This window comes from Squalius cephalus (genome assembly GCF_949319135.1).
Source record: "Squalius cephalus genome assembly, chromosome: 10".
In the NCBI taxonomy this organism is placed as follows: domain Eukaryota; kingdom Metazoa; phylum Chordata; class Actinopteri; order Cypriniformes; family Leuciscidae; genus Squalius; species Squalius cephalus.
Window position 1 is genome coordinate 15,183,134 of NC_137131.1, and position 24,763 is coordinate 15,207,896.

Sequence of the window (24,763 nt, forward strand, 5' to 3'; positions counted from 1 at the left end):
AGTGCAGCTTTGCTGGGGGCTGAATGTGTGCTTGAAATAATCTAATTAATTCTGTCCCATGAAGAGGAGTTCTGGCTTGTTTGTGTTAGGAAAATGAAATATTTTTCTTAGAAAAAGAGAACCTTTTATTTGTGCAGAGATCGGGCAAATGTCTATGAGCACGACGCATTGACAAACCAAATCTCGGCTATTCAAAGGTCCCATGTGACAGAGATCCAGAACTTCAGTGCTTGAAATCAATCATGACTCACATATAAGTGGAACACAAAATGTTTTCTTTCTCTTGCTCTTTTAGACAAAAGTCACAATCACCATACAGTAATATGAATCAATTCAATACGGGACGTAATTTATCCTTGTGTCAGAATCTTACAAAGAGTGTGTTGTGATGGGGAAACATTCAAGATTTGAAACATAACTAACTGTGTGCTGGCTGCTATCTGATCTGACAGAATTACTAAGTTTGGATATCCACTTAAGATAAGTGTTACCGTTCATGCTTTTAAATGATAAACAAACTTTTGAATTCAATTCTAAACATTCAGTCGATTCCCAAATTCACTCACCTTGGAAATGACCCTTGTTTGTGTCTGCTCTACGTGCGCAAGATGCAACTTTAGCAGCTGGAAAGCAATAAAATCGGTTTTATGTTTCACACGTAGCAAGAATTTGTCATGTGAACTCTTAAAAAGCATATAAAGTGTTTAAACAATGTCTATAAAGTGACCTTGAGATGCGAGGCGTTTGCATTATGCGGTTTATGCATATACAGCAGAAAAGTCAAAGAAAGGACTCACACAGATTCTCATGTCTCTTGAGTTCAGTTTGTAGATCAGCAGGACTCATCAGAAAGAGACTCCTCAGCTCACTACTGCCCTCTACTGGCTACAGACAAACAAACCTCAATAAGATGCATTAAATGTAGCTAGCTACACATATCAAAATAAGCTTAATCTAGTACCACAGTTAAGTAACTCTAGTACCTAATAATTTAGATAAAAACCATAAAAATGCACATCAGTTGACCACTAATTTAAATATTGGCTGGTATGAAGCTCCTCAATGTCTTTGGTGGTTCAGACCCTGATTTAGTCTTAGTTTAGCAGTCTAACTGGCCAGTCTATAAACAATCCTTCAGTAAATACACTAATACACTGTGGTATTCTACTATAGTCGATCCACGTACCAATAATGTTTCCAGCTGTTGCCTGTATTTCATGAGATCCTTGAGAGACTTTTTCACCTTAGACCTGAGGAACAGAAGTCTGAGGGGGGAAAGGTATTCGACAACAATTTAGTAACATTTTACAATAAGGTTCCATGTGTTAACATTAGTTAATAGTTACAATAGTTGATCCTAACAATAAAAAAAAAGAATCTATTATATCTTAGTTAATGCTAATTTCAACATTTACTAATACATTATTAAAATCAAAAGTTGTGTATTATTTAATGGACCTGAGCTAACTAATGTTAACATAGATTAATGAATACTGTAACAAATGTATTGCTCATTGTTAGTTAACGTCAGTTAATGTATTAACTAACATTAACTAATGAGACCTTATTGTAAAGCGTTACCATTAATATTTAATACGATATTTATTAATCAGATTTTTTTTATTATTGTTCTTGAATTGCTAGGCATGTGCTGCATGTCAAAATGTAATATTATATATATTACATTACATTATTAGATTCTTGCAGAATATTTGCTCGATAAGGACATAGGATCATATTCATATTCCTTACTAAATCTTTGAGGGGAGGACAAGCTGACTAAGAATAAGATATTCATTTATTTTTAATACACATTTAAACATATTGGGGGACATATTAAAGAGTCTGCAAAATCTTTTACAAGGCCCTTCGTCCAATCACGCTCGAGATCTCTTCTACATTTTGCACAAGAAGTTCTCTTAGCTTTGACTAGCCAAATGAATACATTCTTAAATGAATCATAAGCCCGCTCTCTTTATTGATGTTTTTATATATATTTAACTAGCTTCCTCTTAAATGACTGCACTATAAAATTCAAAACTAATGCTTGTCTTGATGGATCACACGGAGCTCTGTGTTAGTATGCGTTGGAGAGGAAATAGGTCTTTTCTTAAACTCTCCTTATCCAACTATTTTTAGTGCTATGTAAATCAACGAGGCTTTTGGCTGGTGATGAAACTCCCTCCATGTCCTGTCATTAAATTCTGATCAGTCATAATGGCTATCAGCCAACTGGGACAAAGGAAATATCCAGTAATGAGGAGAAATTTCCACTGCTTCAGTTATACCAATGTTAGTAGCTTCATAAAAATAGACTTTGATGGCACTTTGGTTTTTGTAAAATATAACAAAGTAAAAAGTTGAATAAAGTAACTCAACAACACCATTCTAACTTTCAAAAATGAAAGCATGGGCCATTAATTAAACATTATAAAGTGTGTTTTTATTTTTACATTTCCTTTATTTTATTTAAATCTTAAACATTATCACTAAAACGACAGAAATCATCAACATTTCTTTATCCTTACCTCTCAGCATCTGTCATGGGCTCTTTTGTTTGAGAGGGATTCATTTTCTTCCCACCTGCTCTGGAATTACCTGCCGATGAAGCACTAAATGTCAGCCAATTTATCAAATCGGCATGAGCAAAGATATTATTAATGGCTACACAGACAGCTAATCTAAATGCAATACTCCTTGGATTACAAGAGACCCTTACTGTACAGGATTTTGGAAACAACATGACATGAGCAAGGGAATCGTGTATGGTGAGGATTATCAAAAGCGAAAAGAACACACATACGTCTTACTCTCTTCACAATAAAAAATAAAAATGAAAACACCTAGGGGGCAAAATGTGATTTTTGTAGGACTAAGAGGACACAGTAGCTGGACTGTGGTTTAGTACCTGCAGGTTTTGTTAATCGAGTTCCAGTCATAGGCGAATAGTTCCTGTTTGGTGCATGCCTCTTAGCAGGGCTCTAAAATAGATGAAAATTAAGCATTTACATTCTTCAAACTTCTGGGTAAAGATTTTTTGTTGTAGTTTTAAGAAGCAAAATCGTATTACTTTACTTTCATAACAAATGATTAAGTCAGAACATGGGTTAAAAAGGCTATTTTTGAGCTGAAATATATAGAGAAGTATGCAAACTCACGTTTTCTTTGTCTTGTAAATGAAGGGCTCTCTTAGCACTGTATGGGAAATTAGACAGCAGAACTTTAGTCTTGATTTTTTTTGTTCTTGCATTTTCTACGTAATGCCTTAACAATTTAAGGTTTGGTCATTAAATGTGGATGATCCATATACAACAATATATCATGTGCATTCAGTATAGGAAGACACCAGTTTTTCCTGCACATTGCTCTTTACTGAACTAAGTATTTTGAATGAATCATGATTTCTCCTAGTACTGTACAAAAAAAAAAAAATCATATCTATTAAAAATTTAATTAAGTCTGAGACATTTAAAATATTTCTCAGTAACGTTAACTTATTTATCTCGCGTGGAGGGGACCACAGAGGTTCCAAAAAGTACCATGGTACTACCATTGTTTCTTGAACTGGTAAAATGTTAGCTATATAGTGGTCTTAAAAGTATTACCACAGTTCATGGATATGGTAACGTTAATCGTTATTATTCTGGCAAGCATCCATGATAGCAAAGTAACGTTACCAGCATGTTATCACGGTACTAGCATGATCTCAATTATATGCCATTTCAGTTGTTATATGTGAGCCAAATGAATATATACACTTACGGCATTTTAAATATTTACTTCTTGAAGTCGATTTCTCTTTCTTGAAGTTATAAGACAGGCTGGCGCTTCTGTTTGTAGTTTGGCGCGGTGCGGCAGCAATTTAGTTCCCCGGAAACACTCATCTGTGCTTCTACATACTTGTTTAAGTATTTTATAGTGTCTAACTCTATTTTGCCGGAAAATTCACACAGAATGAGTTATAATATTGTTAGAGTAACGATGGGTTTATCTGCTAAGTTTTAATCACAAATACTGCACAGCATATCTAATTAATAAATATTTTATGAGAAGCATTGAAAGCATGTGTTTCCTTTATCTCTTTTAAACTGCGCACCGTTGAGGAGGGTTTTGTTTACACATGCCAGCCATGGCAATCAGACTCGATAGTGAACAACAGCACCAACCATAAAATAGCCTACAGACTCACCTCTCTAGCTCACAGCTATTATTACAATATGCTTTGATATTTCGGTTGCATGTTGGCAATATTTTCATAATGCAGCGCTCAGAGGAAGAGAGGTTTTATATGGCGTGCAGGGCTGCTTATCTCTCTGTGTTCAGGTCCAGCCTGGTTAATATGACTTCAAAAGATCAGCTGTGCACCGGTGAGCATAATGCATCTCAACACCTTTATATCTGCACGTTGATCTTTAATACAAAGGCTAAATATTATTGATAAAACCAATAAATTGGTCAAACATTATAATTCATTATAATTCAAGAACAAACATTATATAATGTTGTAGATAATGTAAAGTCAAACAATATATAATATAATGTAATTTGCAATGCAAACACCAATACACTAGTCAACATTTTTGAAAATCTAAATATTTTATAATGACTTTCTAGTGATATCTAATGTCAGTACAAAATATTATCACTAGGTTAGGTTAAAAGTCAGTGTATATGATCCATCTCTGCTGTTTTGTCTCAGTTCTTCAGCAAGCAGGCAGAAATCCATCACAGAAAGCTTTAGACAAATATTGGCCCCCAGGAACCAAGAAGCTGAATTTTGATGACTTTGTTGAGATCCTTAAGAAGGAAAAACCAGCAGAACCAGACGAGCTTATGAGAATCTTCAAGAAATTTGATGTGAATTGTGATGGCTATATCTCACATGATGAGCTCAGCAGAATCCTTACTGCGGTAAGTGTTAAATCAGTTCTCTCTTCACAAACATAAGCTGTGTCCCAATTCAGAGGCGGCTGCATCCTTCGAAGGATGAATTGGGACGCAGCTTTATTGTGTGTCTGTTGTAATCATTTCAGGTTTGTATTTTGATTTGTTTGGTTTAGTCTGGTGAAACAATGTCACCTGAGGAAGTGGATGAAATCTTTTCCTTAGCAGATGTCAACAAAGATGGAAAGTTAGACTACGCAGAGGTACGATCTCCAAGCATTGCACAGCAGAACACTTTTTGTAAATAGACAAATTATAATATAGTTGAGTTGAATTAGCCAGGCTGGTCCCACTGTATATTAAATATCTTTAACTACTATGTTAACTACTATGTTAACTACTAACACTACTATGTATGTGTAACATTTGAATTAATCATTTGATACAATATTTATATATATAAACTATTTAAAGAATATATATCTGCATGTAATTCATATCTGTAACCCTATTCGGTAACACTTTATTTTAGAGTTATTGTTACTGTTACATGTAGGCTAGTAATAACTAAAAATGATGCATACATATGCAATTATCCCTAAACCAAACCCTCATCCTAACCCGTACCCTATAATAAGTACATGTAGTTAATTATTATTACTCTGTACTTAAATGTATAATTACACTGTAAAACTAACACCTTAATATAAAGTGTAACCCCCTACTCCTACCCACCGTTAAACCTACCCAAACCACCAAACCTGTCTCCTAAGTTTACCCAATAAGCTCAATGTACCTAACAGTGATTTCTAATGTAAGTACATAGTAGTTGAAGACTGTAAAGTGCGACTGTCAGGCTGCTGTTTAGTTTTGCAGGCTTCTCGGGTCTACAGCAGAACAGTGTCAGACCGCGGCACTGGAGAAGCTTGAGGCTGATGCCAAACTGAAGAGGCAGAACTTTGGCAACCAGTTGGAAAACCCTCCACAGAGCTCAGAGTCCCAACCTGAGCTTTCAGCTGCACCGACACAGTCCAGAACAGAGCTGGAAACAACACAGAGGAAAGGTATGATACAGGGTCTGCACAAAATCTAAAAACACACTAACCCCTGGTTTCACAGACAGGGTTTAGATTAAGCCAGGATTAGGCCTTAGCTCAATAAGGACATTTTAGTAGCTTTTATAAACATGACTGGTGTTCGTCTTTAGACAAAACAATGGCACTGATATAGTTATGTCAGTGCAAGTGGCTTTCAGTTAAAACAGCTCAAACATACATTTTAGTCTGGGACTATCTTAAGCCTTGTCTGTGAAATCAGGCGTTTTTATTTTGAGAATGAGCGTGTTCAGGTTAGGTTTGTTCAGCTCTTATTTACTGGCCAGATTGCACATGTGCATGCACACAAAAGCAAACAGCAATTCTGTTTTCATTCTTCTTAGTGCAGTCTATTGTATAGTAACTAATGGTCTAGCTATTGATTTCCCCTCATGTGTGATGAGAAATGGACTCATTTGGATTTGTGCCATACATCATAATGTGAACTCAATAGAGGGTTTGTGTGGGGGAGGAACTTTTAAAGCCTTTTGATTAAGGCAATCATTTGTCATTATTATGAGTAAGTGCAGGGCTAGTGAAGATTTAGCAGAGGATTTGCTTTTGCTTTGTGGTTTTCAACTTTAAAGTCACCATGAAATCTAAATGGACAATTCTTGTTTTTATGATAGAATATAGCAGTGTTTATTATAAATTATTTATCTGGGCCCTTATTATTATATAATTCATGTATAGTGTTTAATCAAAATAACTTCCCCTCCCTCTCTCAGTGACATCTCTTCTCTTCTCCGATGATGTGTTTTTCGGCGCGAGGGCGGGACAACCTGTCAATCACATGACATCACAACAATAGAAAACCTCAATCATCCAATCAATTCCTGATGGATAAAATCAAGTCCCGCCCCACATTTTCTTCTTATTTGAGGAGCCGTTTCAATTGGATATACATCAAAATAAGGATGAAAAGACTATCGCAACTTCCGTTTCATGTCTAATGTGATTCAAATCATTGTTTTAAAATGCACAATTTTTTCTTTATTATCTGCATTTTGCGTTTCTTTTTTTGGACTGCTTCGTGATGCAGCTGTTGTAATAAAGATCCTCATTATAATGGATTCAGCTTATAGTTTCTATGTTTGCATATGACAGACAGTCGCTCCTCATCCAGACCATCATCAGCTCGCAGTCGTCGGTCATCTTTATCCACGGCCATCACCATGGGCACGGGCAGCACTAAGAGTGGCAGACTGGCAGAGCCCAAATCTCTACAGGTACCAACTGCGTTGTAGGAATGTCACAGAACTCTGAAGAAGAGATGTAAAAATTGGGATAAGATTACACAATCAAAATAACATTAAATATCATTAAAAAATCTTTAATTATTAAACAACTGCTATAAAGATCACAACACAGTTTTAGTGAATTTCATAAATAATTATAAAGAAACCAGAAAAAATAACACATTGAAATTAAAGTGAAATTTTGAAGTAGAAAGACTGAAATAGTATTTAATTAAGTCTTTTTTATGTACAAATTTTTAAAATATTTTTTTTTACAGTGTATTGAACTGCTGAATGAAACATGTTCAAATATAAATAACCTTTTTATTAATAAAAATTAATGAAAAACTTGTAAATAGTTCTTAAACATACAACCTAAAATTTTAATAAAACAAGTATATTATTTAAAAAAAAAAGTAAAATAAACATTTTACAATAAAATCTAAAAATAAAAGCTGAGTAATAATGGAATGAGCATTTTAGGAATAAATTGTTACATACACGTGATCTGTTTTACTCTATCATAAGCTTCAATTTTGCCTACAGTACAATCTAAACTTTGTGTAAACTCAAGCGCCTTACGGGCAGCCATACATTTGCTGTGTTTTTGTTGTATCGAAGCTTTTTGGTTGCAAATTTTCACCTGGTCGATATGAGTGCAGCTCTGCTATTGATCTCCTTCCCTTTGTTTGCACTCTTTTTGACTTTAACCTCAGCTGGTTTGCTTTACCACGGAAAAATAATGACCAAGCTCGTCAAAGCAAAGAGATTGGAAAAAAACAGATGCTCTTGGGTGAAGAAAGTTCTATCGCCTCAGTTCCAGCCTGTTGTATTACCTGAGCCAGGAGCTTGATAATTGGGTGTAGGGATTGGAAAGGGTCAGGTTGTGTGTTTTTATGGTGGCTCGCGGTCTGTGCGCGAGACTTTAAATTACGGAGGTTTCTGGGAGGTGACATGGCAGTGTATTAGTCCAGCCGAGTGACCCATCTCCTTGGGACACTACATCAGGGCCTTTTAAAGTAGACACATGCCTCGGGCGCTTTTCTTCATTTTGATTCGGGGTGGACAAACCACCCAAGTGTTATGATTTGATCCTTAACACGTTTCACAACCCAGCATAAATTCTGGGAGGAAATTGCTTTTGTTGAAGAAGTGTCATTTCAGAACCATGTTTTTAGCACTCGGAAAAGAAGCATAAACCAATTCTAAACATTAAAAGGCCTCTGTGGCACCTGAGGACAAGGTTTATTTCCCAAAACTACTCTCTGATGGGTCAGAAAGGAGGCTGTTTGACTCCGATTTTTTGATTACTTGATGATTTAGAGTATATTTGCTGTAACATTTTAGCTGGACCTAAACAACAGCAGTTAAAAGAGCAAAAAGACTTGCTTTAGACAAGGATTTATGGGTTTCCTCAGGCCCTTTTTCTTTTAATTACATTTTTAGTGCGTATAGTATGAATTTTGATGGTCTGCATTGTAATGTATCTTTCTGCATTATAGTAAAAAATCGTGGACTTTGTTTTGTTCCACTCAGGTCTTTGAATGCCTTTGTTTTAGCAAAGATGTTACAATAGTGTCACCCTGTGGTTGTACCTTCAACTTCATACCAGAACATTTCTTCTGGAATTATCATACTACAGTTAATGTTTGCTGTTTTTCTAATGAATTTTATTTTATTTTTTATTTTTTTAAACTGTGTTAACACTTATTCCACCAGGATTGGAATCATACTCTTATGAGAGGCTGTTTTTATCTGGAGGAAGATGGAACGATTGTTTCTCTCCAGTATCGCCTGCATATCCCAGAGACTACCGGTGTCTACCTGACAATACGGCCCCTCAATCTCAGCCCGATTCCTGGTAAATATATTATACACAGTGTTAAAGACCAAAGTTAATGACGTTACAGATTTTGAGTTATTCAGCCTAGAGTAAATAAGCAGATGAGCAATGTGTGTGTGTGTCTGCCACAGAGAAGCCTTCCTCATGGATGTGTGTGGACACAGCTCTCTATGTGGTGACGGGGAACAAGACCAAAGAAGATTCAACTTTGGTTTGCTTTACTGAGTTAAGGGATAAAGAGGTCAGTAAAAATATTTTGACATATTTTCTTATCAGCTGTAATATAAGAATGTAATTCTATGACATGAGTGCCTTTTCAAGTTTGATATTGTGACTTTTAATTATTTAATATTTTAAACATTCTATATTATGAAACATTCTATTAGACAGATAATGTGTGTACAGTAAGTGTTAATACATTGTCCCTTCTCAAGCTAAACTAATTAATATTAATGGATGTTCATATATAATTATGTCTTCAGAAAAGTAAGGGTTGATTTTAATGCTGATATATTTTTGGCAAATATACACATTTTTCAATGATCAGTCATTTAAAATCATGGTAACAATATTGATATTTTGATATTGTTCCTCTGACAAACATAACAAAACAGAAAATAAATTCCTAAATGCATGGTGATGGCATTATGAGTTATATTTACAAATATTACATTATTAGGGTTGATGCATTACTTGGGTACACAAATTATAACTATAACTTTTTAATAATACATTATGTCAGCTGACATTGGAAAAGAAATGCAACGTGAATAAACACAAAAGGCTAGATTTTACTTTCATATTATGTGAATATTTATTAATACATTTATATTTAAATATTGTTAATACCACTTTATGAAGAAAGAAAAAGAAAAAGGATTGTTACTAGCTTTTTGTTGATGTGTTACAAAAATTCTATAAATTATCCATATTATATATATATGAAGGACACAAATGTCATTTCATAGAATAACTCAAGTTATTTATATAGGACCATTTTTATCTCATTTACAAAGAAATATATAAAATAGTATATTCTTTATATACAGTGCATATATTAAATTAATTGTATCAAAATACTAAATGGAAAACTGCATCAATATAAAGGTTAACATGAAATCCTGCCTCATTGGAATTGTAATTATTACATTGTACAACAGTAAGTAAGATGTATGTTGTGTGTGATTGATGAACAGAAGTTTGTGTGGAGAGGAGAGCTCAATGCCGGCTCATATCTGCTCATGCCCTTCACCACTGGCTGCAGATTGATGAAAAGTACGAGGAAGACCACCACTAAACCTGCTCAGCTAGTCAACCGCACCCAGTCAGGAGAGCTGGAGCTCACCAAAGAGTTCAAGTTAGTCAATTCTAATATAGGGGGACCCAATAAAAGTCTATTAAGTTTGTTTACTGCTAAATGTTTGATTACTGAATTTAGGTTATTGTATGTATCTATTAGAATAATATACAGCATGTCCAAAGATGCTGTACTGTTTTGTTCCACAGGGCGGCATTGTCTGACATCTTTGAAGTGATCGATTTGGACGGCAGCGGTCTGCTGAGCCTAGAGGAGTACAACTTCTTTGAACAGAGAACCAGTGGAGAGAAATGTGATGAGGATGCCTGGGCCATCTGCAAAGGTTCTTATACAAACACTGTATATAAAGCGGACACATAATCGATCAGAGCTTTTAAAGTCACCATGAAATCAAAATTGACCATTCATACAGTATTTATTATACATTATTTATCCATGCACATCATCATTTTTTTAAATCATGTGCCTGTGCAATCTTTAATCAAAGAACATCCCCCTTCCTCTTGCAACAACATCTCTTCCCTGGGACAACCTGTCAATCACATGACATCACAGCAATAGCAATCCACAACGATCCAATCAATTCCCGATGGACAAAATCAAGTCCCGCCCTACATTTTTTCTTGTTTGAGAAGCTGTTTCACTCGAATATATGTCACAATAGAGAAGAAAAGACTGACTAACTTCCGTTTCATGCTGATTGTAATGCTCTCGAAATCTGATGATCCAATTGAATCATTATTGCCAAGTACATTTTCTTGGCTCCTCTGATAAATTATTGATTGAGTCTTCAGAAATGTAATTTATTGTAAAATGATGCTTCCAGATCTTGAACAAGTACTGTGCAATCCAAGCCAATAATATGCATTATTTCTATAACAGTATGTGCTCTCCTATAGAGAACTTTGACACAAGGAAAAATGAGTTAACTAGACAAGGCTTCCTAGAGCTCAACCTGATGGAAGCGAATGATCGGGAGGGTGACCCCAGGGATTTGTGGCTCACCTTGGAGGCCATGGGCTACAACCAAAGCTTGGAAATGGTGGAGGTACAAAGGTCTATGAGCTTTACACATGAGCAGTGTTGAGGAAAGTTACTTTTAAAAGTAATGTGTTACAATATTGCATTACTCCCTAAAAAAGTAACTAATTATGTTACTTGGTTACTTTTAATGGAAAATAATGTGTAGTAAGTTTAATCTTTTGCGTTACTTTTTGTCACCTGGGCTGGGCTTGCTTGTTTGTTTTTTTTATTTAAAAAAAAGTCTGATATTTTGTTGTAAATTTAAAAGTAATGCATTACTTTACCAGTTACTTGAAAAAAAGTAATCTGATTACCTAACTTGTAATGCGTTACCCCAACATTGCCCATGAGAGAGTCTTGTAATTTCAAATAGTAAAAACTGCAAGGGTTTAGAGAACATGTCCTTTATTTCTAAAAATTAAACACTTTTTTTGTGTAATTTACTCATAGCCACCTTACATTTTTAAGTTTTTCTTTATCCCATCAGGCCTGTCCATTTGTCATTGAAGTCTACTGTGAGGATGTCAAGGCTACTCTTCAGGCAGTTCATTTGGATTCTGGGATCAAGATGTTGAATTCTTCTGTACAGAAGTCTATCACATCAAAAGCAGAGGCTAGATCTCTGAAGGGTCAAGAGAATGTCTTACTTTATACATACAAAGGAGAGAGCAGAATTTCATCAGTCATTGCCAATAAGGTTGGTTGGTTATTGTTTTATTTTTTTTTTCTATTTTTTTTTTTTACCCAATTAAGGCATCCATCATTTAAAAAAGCCCTTTAAAAATGTCAGTGTAGGCCTCACATTTGTACATTTGTATGTCCTGTGCTTAACATTCACTGAGAACAGCACAAAGTAACTAAACCTCCAATTGTTTGGAATGCTTTATAGAAAGGAACACTGGCCATGAGTAGAATTTCAATGTCCTGATCTGCCATTTTATAGACAAAGTCAACTGAAAGACACTTTTAACAGAGAGAAGGGAATTAGATCTGCCAAGAAAACTTGACATTTTGCCATACGTAGTTAGTGGAACTATTTATCTGAAATATACACTATCATTATTAAGAAGTTTATGTGGCTGTAAGATTTAGTTATGTTTTTGGAAGAAGTCTCTAATGCTCACCAAGACTGCATTTATTTAATTAAAAAATACATGTAAAAGCAGTAATATTGTAAAATAATATTACAATTGAAATGAACTATTTTATGTTTTAATGTATTTAAAATGTAATTTATTCCTGTGATGCAAAGCTGAATTTTCAGCAGCCATTACTACAGTCTTTAGTGTCACATGATCAATTTAATGCAACCTTGCTAAATACTAATACTAATTTCTTTCAAACACTAAATATTAACTGTCCCCAATTTTTTTAACGCTAGTCTATATAATTCACTGTTGTTAATTAATGATTATAAAATGATTACTGCTGTAATTTCTTTTCACTGATTTTCCCTGTTGTGTTCTTGGTTTCCATCACTCTCGCTGCTATAGTCCAATCAGAAGGTGACGGTGCACATCAACAATGAACAAAGCAAGAACTGTGTGAGCAGCAGAGGCATGAGTATGTTTGCTGTGGAGGTTCCTGCTAGGACTAAAATGGTGAGATACACCATTTTCACTCACAAACATTGGCCAGTTTTTTTTTTTTTTTTGGTTCAGGATGGGGTGCATTTTATGCTCCATTTCCCATAGAACTAATAAAATTACCCCAACTTGATTGAGGATAGTTACATTTGACAGACACTCAGATGGACAATTTTGCTGAATATTTTTAACACTTTGTTTTGGTCTGTTTTGGTCTCTGTTCAGGTGTGTCAGCACATCATAGCTTCAAATGATCAACATGAGTGGACTTATAACTGCGTTGAGAGCATCATACCAAGTTTGTGAATGCTGCAGTAACGTTAGGAATATTTATTATGATATAACAAATCATGTAGTGCTTGTAAAATAAATAACATAATTTTGTTTGCTTGTTACAATGATCATTACATGCAAGTTTTACCATAGTTTCAAAAGTTATTATTATTATTATTAAGCATTAATTATGTAGTCAGTGAGTTACATTCAGGATGTTCACGTTTTTTTGTAAATAAAGCTAATTTATTTTCAGTAAATCTTTTTTATTTGTTTGTTTGTTTGTTTATGTATTTATCATTTATTTATTGAAATCATAAATAATAATCAAGTGCATATATATATATATTTTTTTGTGTGTGTGTGTGGGGGGGGGGGTAGTTTGTTCAGATGGATTGGTTTATGAATGTATTTAATTATATTATTTTATTATTTTATTTATTATTATTCATTTATTTTTCTTTTGTGTTGTTGCACATTTACCAGGCCTCATAATATAATGTAACATACCTCACCAATCACATTACATGTTATATCAGTTTGTGTTTCTTAAAGAAAATGTGGCAGTTTAACATTAAGTAAGCAATATAAAATACACTAATTCAGTTTTTAAGCATTATCCTGGCTTTGAGCCAATGAGCATAGTCCAGTTTTAGCAGTCAAACATACAATCCAAATTCCAGACTGTTACACACACAGACCTAAATTTTATTCGCCCTTGAGCTTTAGCACCACATGTAGATTTAAGCTTCTATTTATAACTTTCAGGCAATTATTTTGGCCTTTGACTTTCACTACTGTAACTGTAGAACAAGACACTAAAGGTCACATGGCATGTGAGGAGTATTTAAAATGCATTCCTTTTCTCTCCATCTCTATCACCAATTAAGTACACTTCTCTTCTAACTTTGTATTCAGGGTGTATATGTTATTTATTAGTATTGTCAGAGCTCATAGATTTTTGTTTAAAAATATTTTATTCAGAAAGTGACAGCTACATCTGTTTCTGTGCGTTCAAGACACTTTTCCATTTTGGCTTTTAACCGTTTTTCTTTTCTTTTTTAAGAAACCTGCAATATCATGATAATTTGCAAACCTTGCATAATTGTAAACTTTGTTCTGCTTTGAATGAATTCTGGGTGAAACTTGATGCAATAGACAAACAAAACTCTGACCTAGAGCTCCAGCTTTCCCAACGTGCTCTTCATAGGGCCCCTACATTTTCTCTCAATATTTAGATCTAATAGACCAGTAGGTGCTCAACTGTATTGAAATTGAAAGCAATTGTACAATTGAACACCTAATGGTCTCTTAGGTCTAAATATTGAGAGAAATTTAGAGGCTGAACTGTCACTTTAAATGTGGGCGTGTCCTTCTAATCGGTGAAAGGCCAATGTGTGTGAGAGAGGCTACGTGGTGAACGCGCATCCCGCTGGGCACCCGGATAGTGAGTGAGTGACAGACTGTGACTGCTGCTGCAACATGGTGAAAATTACGGTTATTAAGACCAAACCATACCCCGATCAAAAACCCGGAACCAGCGGTTTAAGAAAGAGGGTGACTGTATTCCAGCAGAATCAGCATTATGCGGAGAATTTTATCCAGAGTATCATTTCCACCGTTGACCCTTCTCAGAGGCAGGAGGGCACCCTGGTAGTGGGAGGAGATGGACGATTCTTCATGAAAGAAGCTATTCAGCTGATCGTCCAGATTGCTGCAGCTAATGGGGTTAGTATTGGCCGAATTTGATTTGCAATTTTAATGCAAAAGAAACGTGTAACAAAAGCCATTTCCTTACATAGGAAGACAAAATGACTTTGTCTATGCATGACACAAGTACACTGCAAAAGAGGAAACTTAGTTCAGTTGCAATTGTGCTCTGCTACGCATGCCTTGAAAACTAGTTTACTGCATGGAATAAACGGTAAGGTCAAAATTCTGGCATTTTTTTTATTCATACTTCATCATAGTGTTTTCAAGTAACATTGCATGCATATTATTTGAGGGAAATAATCTTAATTATCCACCCTGCGACGTTAAATTCATTCAACGACTCGTTCATATGACTCGGATCTTTTCAATGTATTGGTAGAACCGGTTCACAAAGCCTTTCTGAACCATTCATTGACAAATCGAACTGGACTGCATTTCTAAAGCATCGTAGATCGTAAAACCATTGGCACCAATGATCTTGAGCTTTTGAGAAATTCGTACACGAATCGAACTGAATCTCAGGAGTGTTTCTCAAGAAAGCAACCCATTGAACCTTGTCATTCGTAACGAACCGTCGAGCTTGTTTATCAGATTACAAGTGTCTTTGACCGATTAACACCCGTGTCAATGAAACATAATCGACAAAAACTCAATAATCAGTAATAAAGTGACCTCAGTTGTCCAGGAGGACTTCTGGAATACGTAACTGCGTCTGACGTAAAGTATGCGCTGAATCTTTTTTCCGTTTCTTTGAATCGAGCTGTTCAAAAGAACCGATTCGGAACTAATACAAACGAACTCGATGCTCTCTCAAGCTGAGGCTGTTTTGGGACACCTTTGACATTTTACGCTCTGCCAAAAGCAGGAGCCGCTGCGTGGTGACTTCAACATATCCCCTCTCATCATGTTGCAGAGCGCATTTAATTTAGAAAGTATAAAACGTGCAGAAGTGTTTTGTAAGGGTGTGAGGATTTCTTTAACATCAGGAGTCTTGCAGCAATAACCATGATGTGGAGGAGGCGTGCCTGCAGTCACGTCCTGAGCAGTAGTGCTGAATTGAGTAAAATATGTGCTGTAATATGTGCTGTAATTTTTTAAGTAGTAGTAGCACTAGCCACATTCTGTTAATTGCTAGTAACGTCCATTCTATAAGTCACAAGGACACATTAATAGGATTGATGTGATGTAAACATTGTACTGGATGGCAAAGTCAAAGTGGTCCTCTCTTATGGTTCAGGGTTCATGAAGTGCATTTCTAAGCATAATCTTGAACAGGAGTTGATTGGTCACTTCTCTCGTCCATGATCCCACAGATTGGCAAACTGGTCATTGGTCAGGATGGGATTATGTCAACACCTGCTGTTTCCTGTGTGATTCGTAAAATCAAAGCCATTGGTGGGATCATCCTGACAGCCAGTCACAACCCCGGCGGCCCCAATGGAGACTTCGGCATCAAGTTCAACATATCTAGCGGAGGTTAAACATATTTTTATGGCCATTTCCGATAGCTTAGAGAACAGGGTGACCGATGGCCTATATACAGTAAAGGCGTATCACAATATGATATCACACTATTTAATTTAAAGATATTAAAACATCCATAACAATTGCTGAAATTAAATTCATATTCATTTTACATAATATTTAATAAATTATAAATCATAATAAAAATAACTTGATTAAAAAAAAATGTATCTGTAAAATGAACAGATTTATACTTAAGATAGCAACTTCCTTCTATCTTGACCTCCAAAACAATTTTAGAAACGTTAACCCTTAAATGCATGAATGTTTTGCCAATCATTATTTCATATTCGGCTCTTTAGCGACCCGAATCTATAACTTACGCAGACGATCTTTACCTGTCGCAATAATATAAAACTCTCTTTATATTAGAGTAACAATTAAAGAAGTATAAAATAAAACATATTTTGTTACTTTTGTTGAGCTTAGAAGTGTTCAGTTTGAGCAGATGTGTTATACAATCATCACTGTCCTCGTCAGTGCTCATTTCCCAGTACATTCAGCATCTGCCTCATATTCGCGATCTCAAACATATTCTCAAAACTATCATTTTCAACTTCTTCAAAATCAATATTTTGATCGTTTAGAGCTTCTTCACCAGATCCACTATCAGTGACTGACACTAATATTTGATTGCGTTTAGTACTTGCTCTGCAGTAAATCGCTGAGCCATTTCAAGTTTTGCTGATGATAGTTCCTATTCTTTTGTTTTCTGCTTTCGGTAACTATGAGTGAAACGTCACTTCATCATTGTGTATCAGACATTGCCACCTTGTGGAATAAAGTTTAATTGCACCTGTTCAGTCATCAAAGATTCAATTATTGTTGTGCAGAAAAAAAATACACTTACACTATACACCTCGGGTCGTTAGCGACCCTACACAATTATGAATTGGAAAACAGCTCTTCCTTTATAAAAAAAAAAAAAAAGTTGTTATATTGTTTATAATGAATTGATTGAGGAATACTTTAGAAATGAATGAGGAGGAGAGTAGTGAATGACATCATGCATCACTAAAGACCTGAGGTATGCGTTTAAGGGTTAAAATCGCATAATAGAGGCACTTTAAAAAATGGCAGATTATATACAAATATATATCAGGCTTGGTGACACATCAGTCAACCACAATTAAAGACTGCATTAAATCACTTAAACTTGCATTCAGTTGGTCTTGTTTTTCTTTCCCAGGTCCTGCGCCAGAGGGCGTCACAGACAAAATCTTTCAGATCAGCAAGACCCTCCAGGAGTACCACATCTGCCCCGAACTCAAGGTGGACCTCTCCACAATTGGGAAGCAAACCTTCGAGGTTGACACGTTCAAGCCCTTTACTGGTACCATTTTGGAGTCTAACCATTTGTTAGTTATGTCAAATAATTTTTCAGTTCATGTTATAATTAATAATTGTGTATCGTTTGCAGTGGAAATTGTGGATTCAGTGGAATCCTATGCAGAGATGCTGAGAGATATCTTTGATTTTGCTGCTCTGAAGGAATTACTCTCAGGACCCAACCACATCAACGTACGGCTCGATGCAATGCACGGAGGTAAGAATTATATTTCCCAAACAAAAATAAGGTCATTTTGGTGTTGTAGTGAGCCATAAGTCCTCTGAAACTACAAAAAGTATATAATATATTAGCATTAGTGGTAAACTAGTTTTCATCGAGTATCTGAGACGATGCTTCTTTCGTATCTCGCGTATCACGGCGTTGATGCGCTCTCTCATTTCATTTAAACGCAGCTGGTGCCATCTTGCACCTCACTTATTGACTGTATCTACAATGAAATCAGAGGACTTTAGTATTAATAGTAGGCCTACGATAATATTACTGTAGAGTTCGTCATTGCCAAAACGATTGTTTGGTTGCTTCAATTAAGTTTTAGTTTGGGGGTGTACACACTTATGCACGTAGTTATTCTGTAACACTTTCTATGAAGACCATGCTTATAATTAATTATAGCTCCATTAATACTTAAGTTTTACTATTACATACTAGCAAAACCCTGCAACAATATTTTTAAGGTATAATTCCAAACTGCTATAAGCAATACCATGCATATGGCTGAGGAGAAATTGATTTTAACAAATCAAAATTACCATTTATGACCTATAATGCCTAATTGATAACTGAAGACTGCCTCATGTATTTTTTACACTAGTGTTGGGTCCTTATGTAAAGAAGATAGTGTGTGAAGAGCTTGGTTCCCCAGCAAACTCTGCTGTTAACTGTGTCCCCTCTGAGGACTTTGGGGGACACCATCCTGACCCTAATTTAACTTATGCTGCTGAACTGGTCAACACTATGAAGGGAGGTGAATATGACTTCGGAGCAGCGTTTGATGGTGATGGTGTAAGTTTATAAATGACATACCATATACTGTACACTACTGTTCAAAAGTTTGGGGTCGGTAAGATTTTAAAAATGTTTTTAAAAGAAGTATCTTATGCTCACCAAGGCTGCATTTATTGATCAAAATACATGAAAACAGTAATATTGTGATATTATTAATATTGTGATGGCAAAGCTGAGTTTTCAGCATCATTACTTCAGTCTTAAGTGTCACATGATCCTTCAGAAATCAGAAAAAATCCTTCAAAAAGTTGATTTGGTGCTCAAGAAACATTTCTTATTATTAGTATCATTGTTGAAAATGGTTGTGCTGCTTAATATTTTTTTGCAAACAGGGATACTTTTTTCAGGATTTTTGGAATAATTAAAAATATATATGTTTTAAATGTAACATTCGAAATGTCTGTCAATTTTGATCAATTAAATGCATCCTTGCTTATTTAAAAAACATTTGAACAGTGTTGTACATTTAGTTACACAATTGAAATCAGCTAGTAACTATTCTCAGGTAAAACCTCGTCATATTTGCCCTCTTGCTGTTCTGTTTGCAGGATCGTAACATGGTTCTGGGTAAGCATGGATTCTTTGTAAACCCCTCAGACTCCGTGGCAGTCATTGGCGCCAACATTACATACATCCCTTATTTCCGCAAGACGGGCGTGAAGGGTCTGGCTCGCAGTATGCCCACCAGTGGGGCTTTGGACAAGTATAATCATCTAAACACATTTATATTTTGGGATCTAGCCCTATATTTCACCGTCTCAGTTGGTGTAAAGCTTTTGACCCTTTAATCCTGCACAACACAATTTATAGCATTTCATAAACTTTATCATACAGTGTGGCCAAAGTTTTGAAGATGCCACTTTATGAGGCACCCACAGGCTGGAAATTCTTTGGAAACTTGATGGATGCTGGCAAGTTATCCCTCTGTGGTGAAGAAAGCTTTGGTACTGGTGAGTAGCAATGAAACCATGCTGTTTTCCAGTATAATAGAAGATTTTAACTAGCTAAGCTGCTTAAAAGGTTTTAGGCTGACAAGTTTTTAAAAATTATTTAAAATAGTGGTTAAATAAGTGAATAAATGTGTATTTCTGTTAAAAATTCATGTGTATATAAACGTAGCAATCATTTATTTTTATTTTTTTATATAAAAAGTGTGTTCGCTAGTGTTATAATTATTTTTAAATTGTTAAAAACTATAATTTTTTAAAATGAATTTTATTTAAAAATGCCCACTTAGGTCCACTTATAATGTATTTATATCATATTGTTTTAATTGGTCGTAATCATAAACACACTGGTTTGTAGCGCAAATAGTTTTACCATTTACTGCACTTTTTATTCTTCTAGTTTTTAACATAATGAATCAGATGTTTTGCACATTCACCAAAAATAACTTACTGCCGTGTCGTAAAATAAGGTTAAGTCAGAATATGACCACTTACAGTATGTTTTCATAGTAAATTGAGATCAAAATATGAAAGAAAGCTTTATTTCTAATTTGACCCTTTTAAAGTCTTGTTTTTGTGGTAGGTTCTGATCACATCCGGGAGAAAGATGGTCTGTGGGCAGTGCTCGCATGGCTCTCAATCCTGGCCACTCGCAAACAGAGTGTAGAGGATATCATGAAAGACCACTGGCAGAGGTTTGGGCGGAACTTCTTCACAAGGTAACTGCAAAAATGACCTTTTTTGGTATGGCCAATAGTTGAAATATTGATCTCTGTAGCTTGACTGCCCTCTGCTGGTAGATTTGTTGTTTGATTTGTTTGTCCCAAATCTCTGTTTCAGGTATGACTATGAAGAGGTGGACTCTGATGCTGCGAATAAGATGATTGATCACTTGCAGACAACAATGTTCGATAAAGCCTTTGTAGGGCAGAATTTCTCCTCGGGGGATAAAACTTATCAAGTGGAGAAGGCTGATAACTTTGAGTACACAGACCCTGTTGATGGCAGTGTTTCAAAAGGACAGGTGAGTCCGAAACACGAGACTCTGAAAATAATAATAAGACATCTTCTGGGATGTGACTACTGCTACTGAAGACATAAATGATTAAGTGATCACATGGTCAGTCCATTACACAATTCATTTTCTAATTAGCTTCAGGGTGGCTTGATGTTCTGATTTCCATTTGGTCCATATTTATAAATAGTACTAGAATTATGTTTTTCAACAGTCAGCCATTAAGATCAGTGTGTCATTATTTAGAAATCACTTGGGTTTGTAATAAAATATTTGTTTATTATAAATAATAAACAGTAATATTGTGAAATATTATTACAATTTAAAGAACTATTTACTATATTAAAATATTTTACAATGTAGTTTATTCCTTTCATGGCAAAGCTGAATTTACCACAGCCATTACTCCAGTCTTCAGTGATCCTTCAGAAATCATTCTAGTATGCAATTCTAGATCAACATTTATTATTAGAGATGCATGCGAGGACTGCTCACAGATTATCTTTCTCCCAGATATGATCAGAACCTACCAACATTTCTTATTATAATCAAAGTTTTGCTGCTTAATACTTTGTGGAAAGTGATTTTTATTTTTTTTTTTTTTAAGGATTCTTTGATGAAAACAGAAAAATCTGCAAGGTTTTTGAATAGCCAAGTCATTCATTTCACTACCCCTATTTGTAAAACAGCTGCATTTCTACTTGCATATTAAAATATTTAATATCATATTTATATAATGAAAGTTTATTTACTCATTTTTTTGCAGTTATGACTGCCTTATTGTACATTATAAATGTCAAATGGCATATTGAAACTCATTGATTTCTCTGACGACTGATGTCGACATATTAGCCTCATCATGACCTTCATTGTGTTTGAAATATCTCATAAAAATACCGTTCAAAAGAACACCGTTTTCGTCTAAACACCTTTCTTGATTTCATGGAATTTTTGCCTGCTTTCCAAAACACCGTATTGTATGTTGGCCATCATCCCTGTTTTTCTGTCTACATGCTTTTTAGGGTTTGAGGATCATCTTCACTGATGGTTCGCGTATCATCTTCCGTCTCAGCGGGACAGGCAGTGCCGGGGCAACCATCAGGCTTTACATTGACAGCTATGAGAATGACTCCCAGAAAATCTATGCAGACCCACAGGTAAACTGATTGGTCAAAATTGGTCAAAAAAAAAAAAATTGTCTCTTGTTTTCCCCCCCACAAAATATTTGCTCTCCCACCACATATTATTTATAATATATTTAAAACTTTTGTTTTATTTATATATAATTTATAATATAATTTATTTTCAGATTATGTATTTTTTATTTTATTTTTAAGACTTAAATCCATTGTAGCTTTAGCGGTAACCAAGTTTGACATGCTTATCCCGGCACATATGTTTGAAGATCCGATTCACTCTGATCAAACTTGATCACAGGAGTATCAGTCTGTCTTAAGGTATCAACCTCAGACATGCTCGATTCTGAGATGTGATGACGTTTTAGCTCCGGCAGTCCTTTTCATCTTGAGTTTTTGAGGTTTGAGTTACTGTAGAAGAAAAGGACGTTACATTTTAATTCAAACAAGGAAACTCTACATTCGCACCATCCGTTTTCATTTATGGTGAATCCAAGTCCCTATTGTATCTCTCATTTTGTGGGTTCCTAATAGTGCACTTGTAACATTTCCATCCCTCTCGACTGTTGTGAACAGGTCATGCTGGCTCCTCTGGTGGACATTGCCTTGAGGATCTCTCAGCTTCAGGAAAAGACGGGCCGCAGTGCTCCCACTGTGATCACATAATTACTCTAAAGCCCATATTCACCTAATCCAGCCCAAACTAGCCCTCACTGTACTCAGCAATGCCTTACTTTATAATTATTGCCATCAGTTTCATACCACAGTCACTATGTGCTCGGTGTGTCCTCTAGAAAGTGTCCCGTTTTTGCTGTTCCACATGTACAATCGAAGATCTATATCCACTATAAATAGAGAAAGTATAAAATACAGTCTATGAAATGAATGGCTTGTTGTGATTTTGTTCTGAAGGAAGTCATGCTTCTTTATACACTTTGATTTGTCTTAGGGAGGAAAGCGCTTAACTTGGTTCTGTGTCTGCTAGGTCAATCATATTTAAATTCTAAAAACATCAGCTACATTTTATTCATATACACAGTTTGTCTTTCATTTGAGGCTGAAAGTAGAAACTGTTACACCCCAGTGTGTTATTAGTGGATAAAGACAGGAAGGCAGGAAACCTGACTGCATCAAATATATTCCATCTCCCTTTAAGTTAGCACCAGAAATAACACAAGTATCTTTCACAAGGGTTTGACAATTAATATCTCAGATTAGTACCATAATTATCTTTGTAAAACAATGTTTGAAGAGTCCTCTGTAATCTTTTGGGTTAATGGGATCTTTCCGAACTAGGCTTTAATAGGGAATTATTACCATAGTTTGGCTGCTGCAAGAATTCACCTCTCAGATTGAAAAGCTAAATTTATTCATAATATTTTTGGACAGATGGCACTACCTACTCAGAAACTTATAGTAGACTTAATGTGTTGGCTCATGGAATTTGTTTTATAAGATTTGTACACAATTACACTGATTTTATAAACTTTTTGTGTTCATTTGAGTATCAGTTGCATATAAGCTAAAATATGACACTGTTAAGAATTTGTTCACAATGGTCTACCAACACACAATATATGCCTACTAAAATGTCATGAATAAATATGGGACTTTCATTCATTTAAACTTAAAATTATGACAAATTCCAAGGATTAAGACAGAAAGACTCAGAAGTCTTTAAGATTCTGCTCAGTAATAAAATAATCCAATTTGTGACTTGTAAAATCAATTAAAGAGGTCAGAATAATTAAAGGTTACATTTTCTTGCTTCCACTGAAGCACACGAGTTTCTTTAGAACATGGAAATCATATGCATTATATCTGAATATTACGGAGCCTCTAAAGGGACTTGCTGATAAAAAAAAAAAATGAGATGGGATAAAAAAAACTACATATGCTTTTGGGTTCTCTCGAAAATGTTTCACCCGAGAATCGTGGTTTTCGTTTCGGTTAGCTCCTTGCGAGCGAACGCAACGTTTCTCGGGGGAATGCACGGGAAGTTTAACCCATCCCTTAGTTGTTCCACCACCATGTCCCTTTAGGGGCTCCATAGTAGGCCTATATAATTTATTACAGTTTTTCTCGATTGCTTAAACACATTTCTTGAAACTATGCCTCGTATTCTCAAAACTATAAACACAAATCCATAACGTCTCACCCAATTCCAACATCCTATTTTCAGGTCAAAATGAAGCTCTACACTCAAAACCATTCACTCTTGCTGAAAAACCAAACTTTGCCCTCAGACAGGACACACAAGCCCTCAAAATCACACACACTACAACATAGTCTAACACACTGGTGCAATAAATTCAAAACAACATTTCCAAAACTGGTAAGTTATGTTGCTTGTGGTTCCCCCATCACAAACCTTTTCACATGATGAACACAAAAGACACAACCAGTGGATACATTGTCACATTTTTATTCATACACAGAAAACACACACACACACACAAAAAAAAAAAAAAAAATTCTGTTTTACTCTCTTTTTTTTACTCTCTTCTCTAATTTTTTTTTTTATATTTACTTACAGTAAGATGTGTGTGACCAACAGTAAAAGAGCACACACAAACCATATTCTAATATGGAATTTGAATTGTATTGGAATGGCAAAGAGTGTTGGGACGTAACAGGAGGGCCTCCACTCAAGGATACAATATGATGGACACGTCTAAGAATGTTCCACATATGGTTGAAATACCATCATTTGCCTAGAAAGATAACATTCTGGGAGTCAGGACTATAAAGGAGAAAGGATGCCTTCACTGTCACACTCTGCAGCCACACTGTCTGACTGTACGACTGCTGGC

The 24,763-nt window shown here is 35.3% G+C and overlaps 3 protein-coding genes across 5 annotated transcripts in view; 2 read left to right on the forward strand and 1 right to left on the reverse strand.

Moving 5' to 3' along the window:
* Positions 1-4,257, reverse strand: part of itgb3bp (integrin subunit beta 3 binding protein) — a gene marked incomplete at its 5' end in the record, with an annotated part of 10,719 nt that extends 6,462 nt beyond the window's left edge. For 2 of the 3 annotated variants that reach the window (XM_079883801.1, XM_079883800.1), the window contains 7 exons: positions 567-623; positions 798-885; positions 1,187-1,265; positions 2,529-2,598; positions 2,909-2,981; positions 3,159-3,195; positions 4,190-4,257. In XM_079883801.1, coding sequence (XP_079739927.1) covers positions 567-623; positions 798-885; positions 1,187-1,265; positions 2,529-2,598; positions 2,909-2,981; positions 3,159-3,195; positions 4,190-4,257 — 472 coding nt within the window. Of the gene's footprint in view, positions 1-566; positions 624-797; positions 886-1,186; positions 1,266-2,528; positions 2,599-2,908; positions 2,982-3,158; positions 3,196-3,762; positions 3,872-4,189 lie in introns of those variants that run through there. The other variant, XM_079883802.1, reaches the window with a different exon arrangement.
* Positions 4,256-13,602, forward strand: efcab7 (EF-hand calcium binding domain 7). Its single transcript, XM_079883797.1, has 13 exons — positions 4,256-4,367; positions 4,700-4,911; positions 5,061-5,147; positions 5,753-5,948; positions 7,086-7,207; positions 8,936-9,077; positions 9,191-9,300; positions 10,256-10,416; positions 10,566-10,699; positions 11,277-11,425; positions 11,888-12,097; positions 12,894-13,001; positions 13,212-13,602. The coding sequence occupies exons 1-13, from the start codon at positions 4,259-4,261 to the stop codon at positions 13,290-13,292; spliced, it is 1,821 nt and encodes a 606-aa protein (XP_079739923.1). The 5' UTR covers positions 4,256-4,258; the 3' UTR covers positions 13,293-13,602.
* An 894-nt stretch (positions 13,603-14,496) lies between these two features.
* On the forward strand, positions 14,497-22,836 carry pgm1 (phosphoglucomutase 1). The gene is made up of 11 exons (XM_079883911.1): positions 14,497-14,987; positions 16,286-16,448; positions 17,686-17,829; positions 17,917-18,042; positions 18,659-18,849; positions 19,401-19,555; positions 19,687-19,802; positions 20,383-20,518; positions 20,640-20,823; positions 21,837-21,971; positions 22,527-22,836. The coding sequence occupies exons 1-11, from the start codon at positions 14,742-14,744 to the stop codon at positions 22,614-22,616; spliced, it is 1,686 nt and encodes a 561-aa protein (XP_079740037.1). The 5' UTR covers positions 14,497-14,741; the 3' UTR covers positions 22,617-22,836.
* Positions 22,837-24,763: the final 1,927 nt, after the last annotated feature.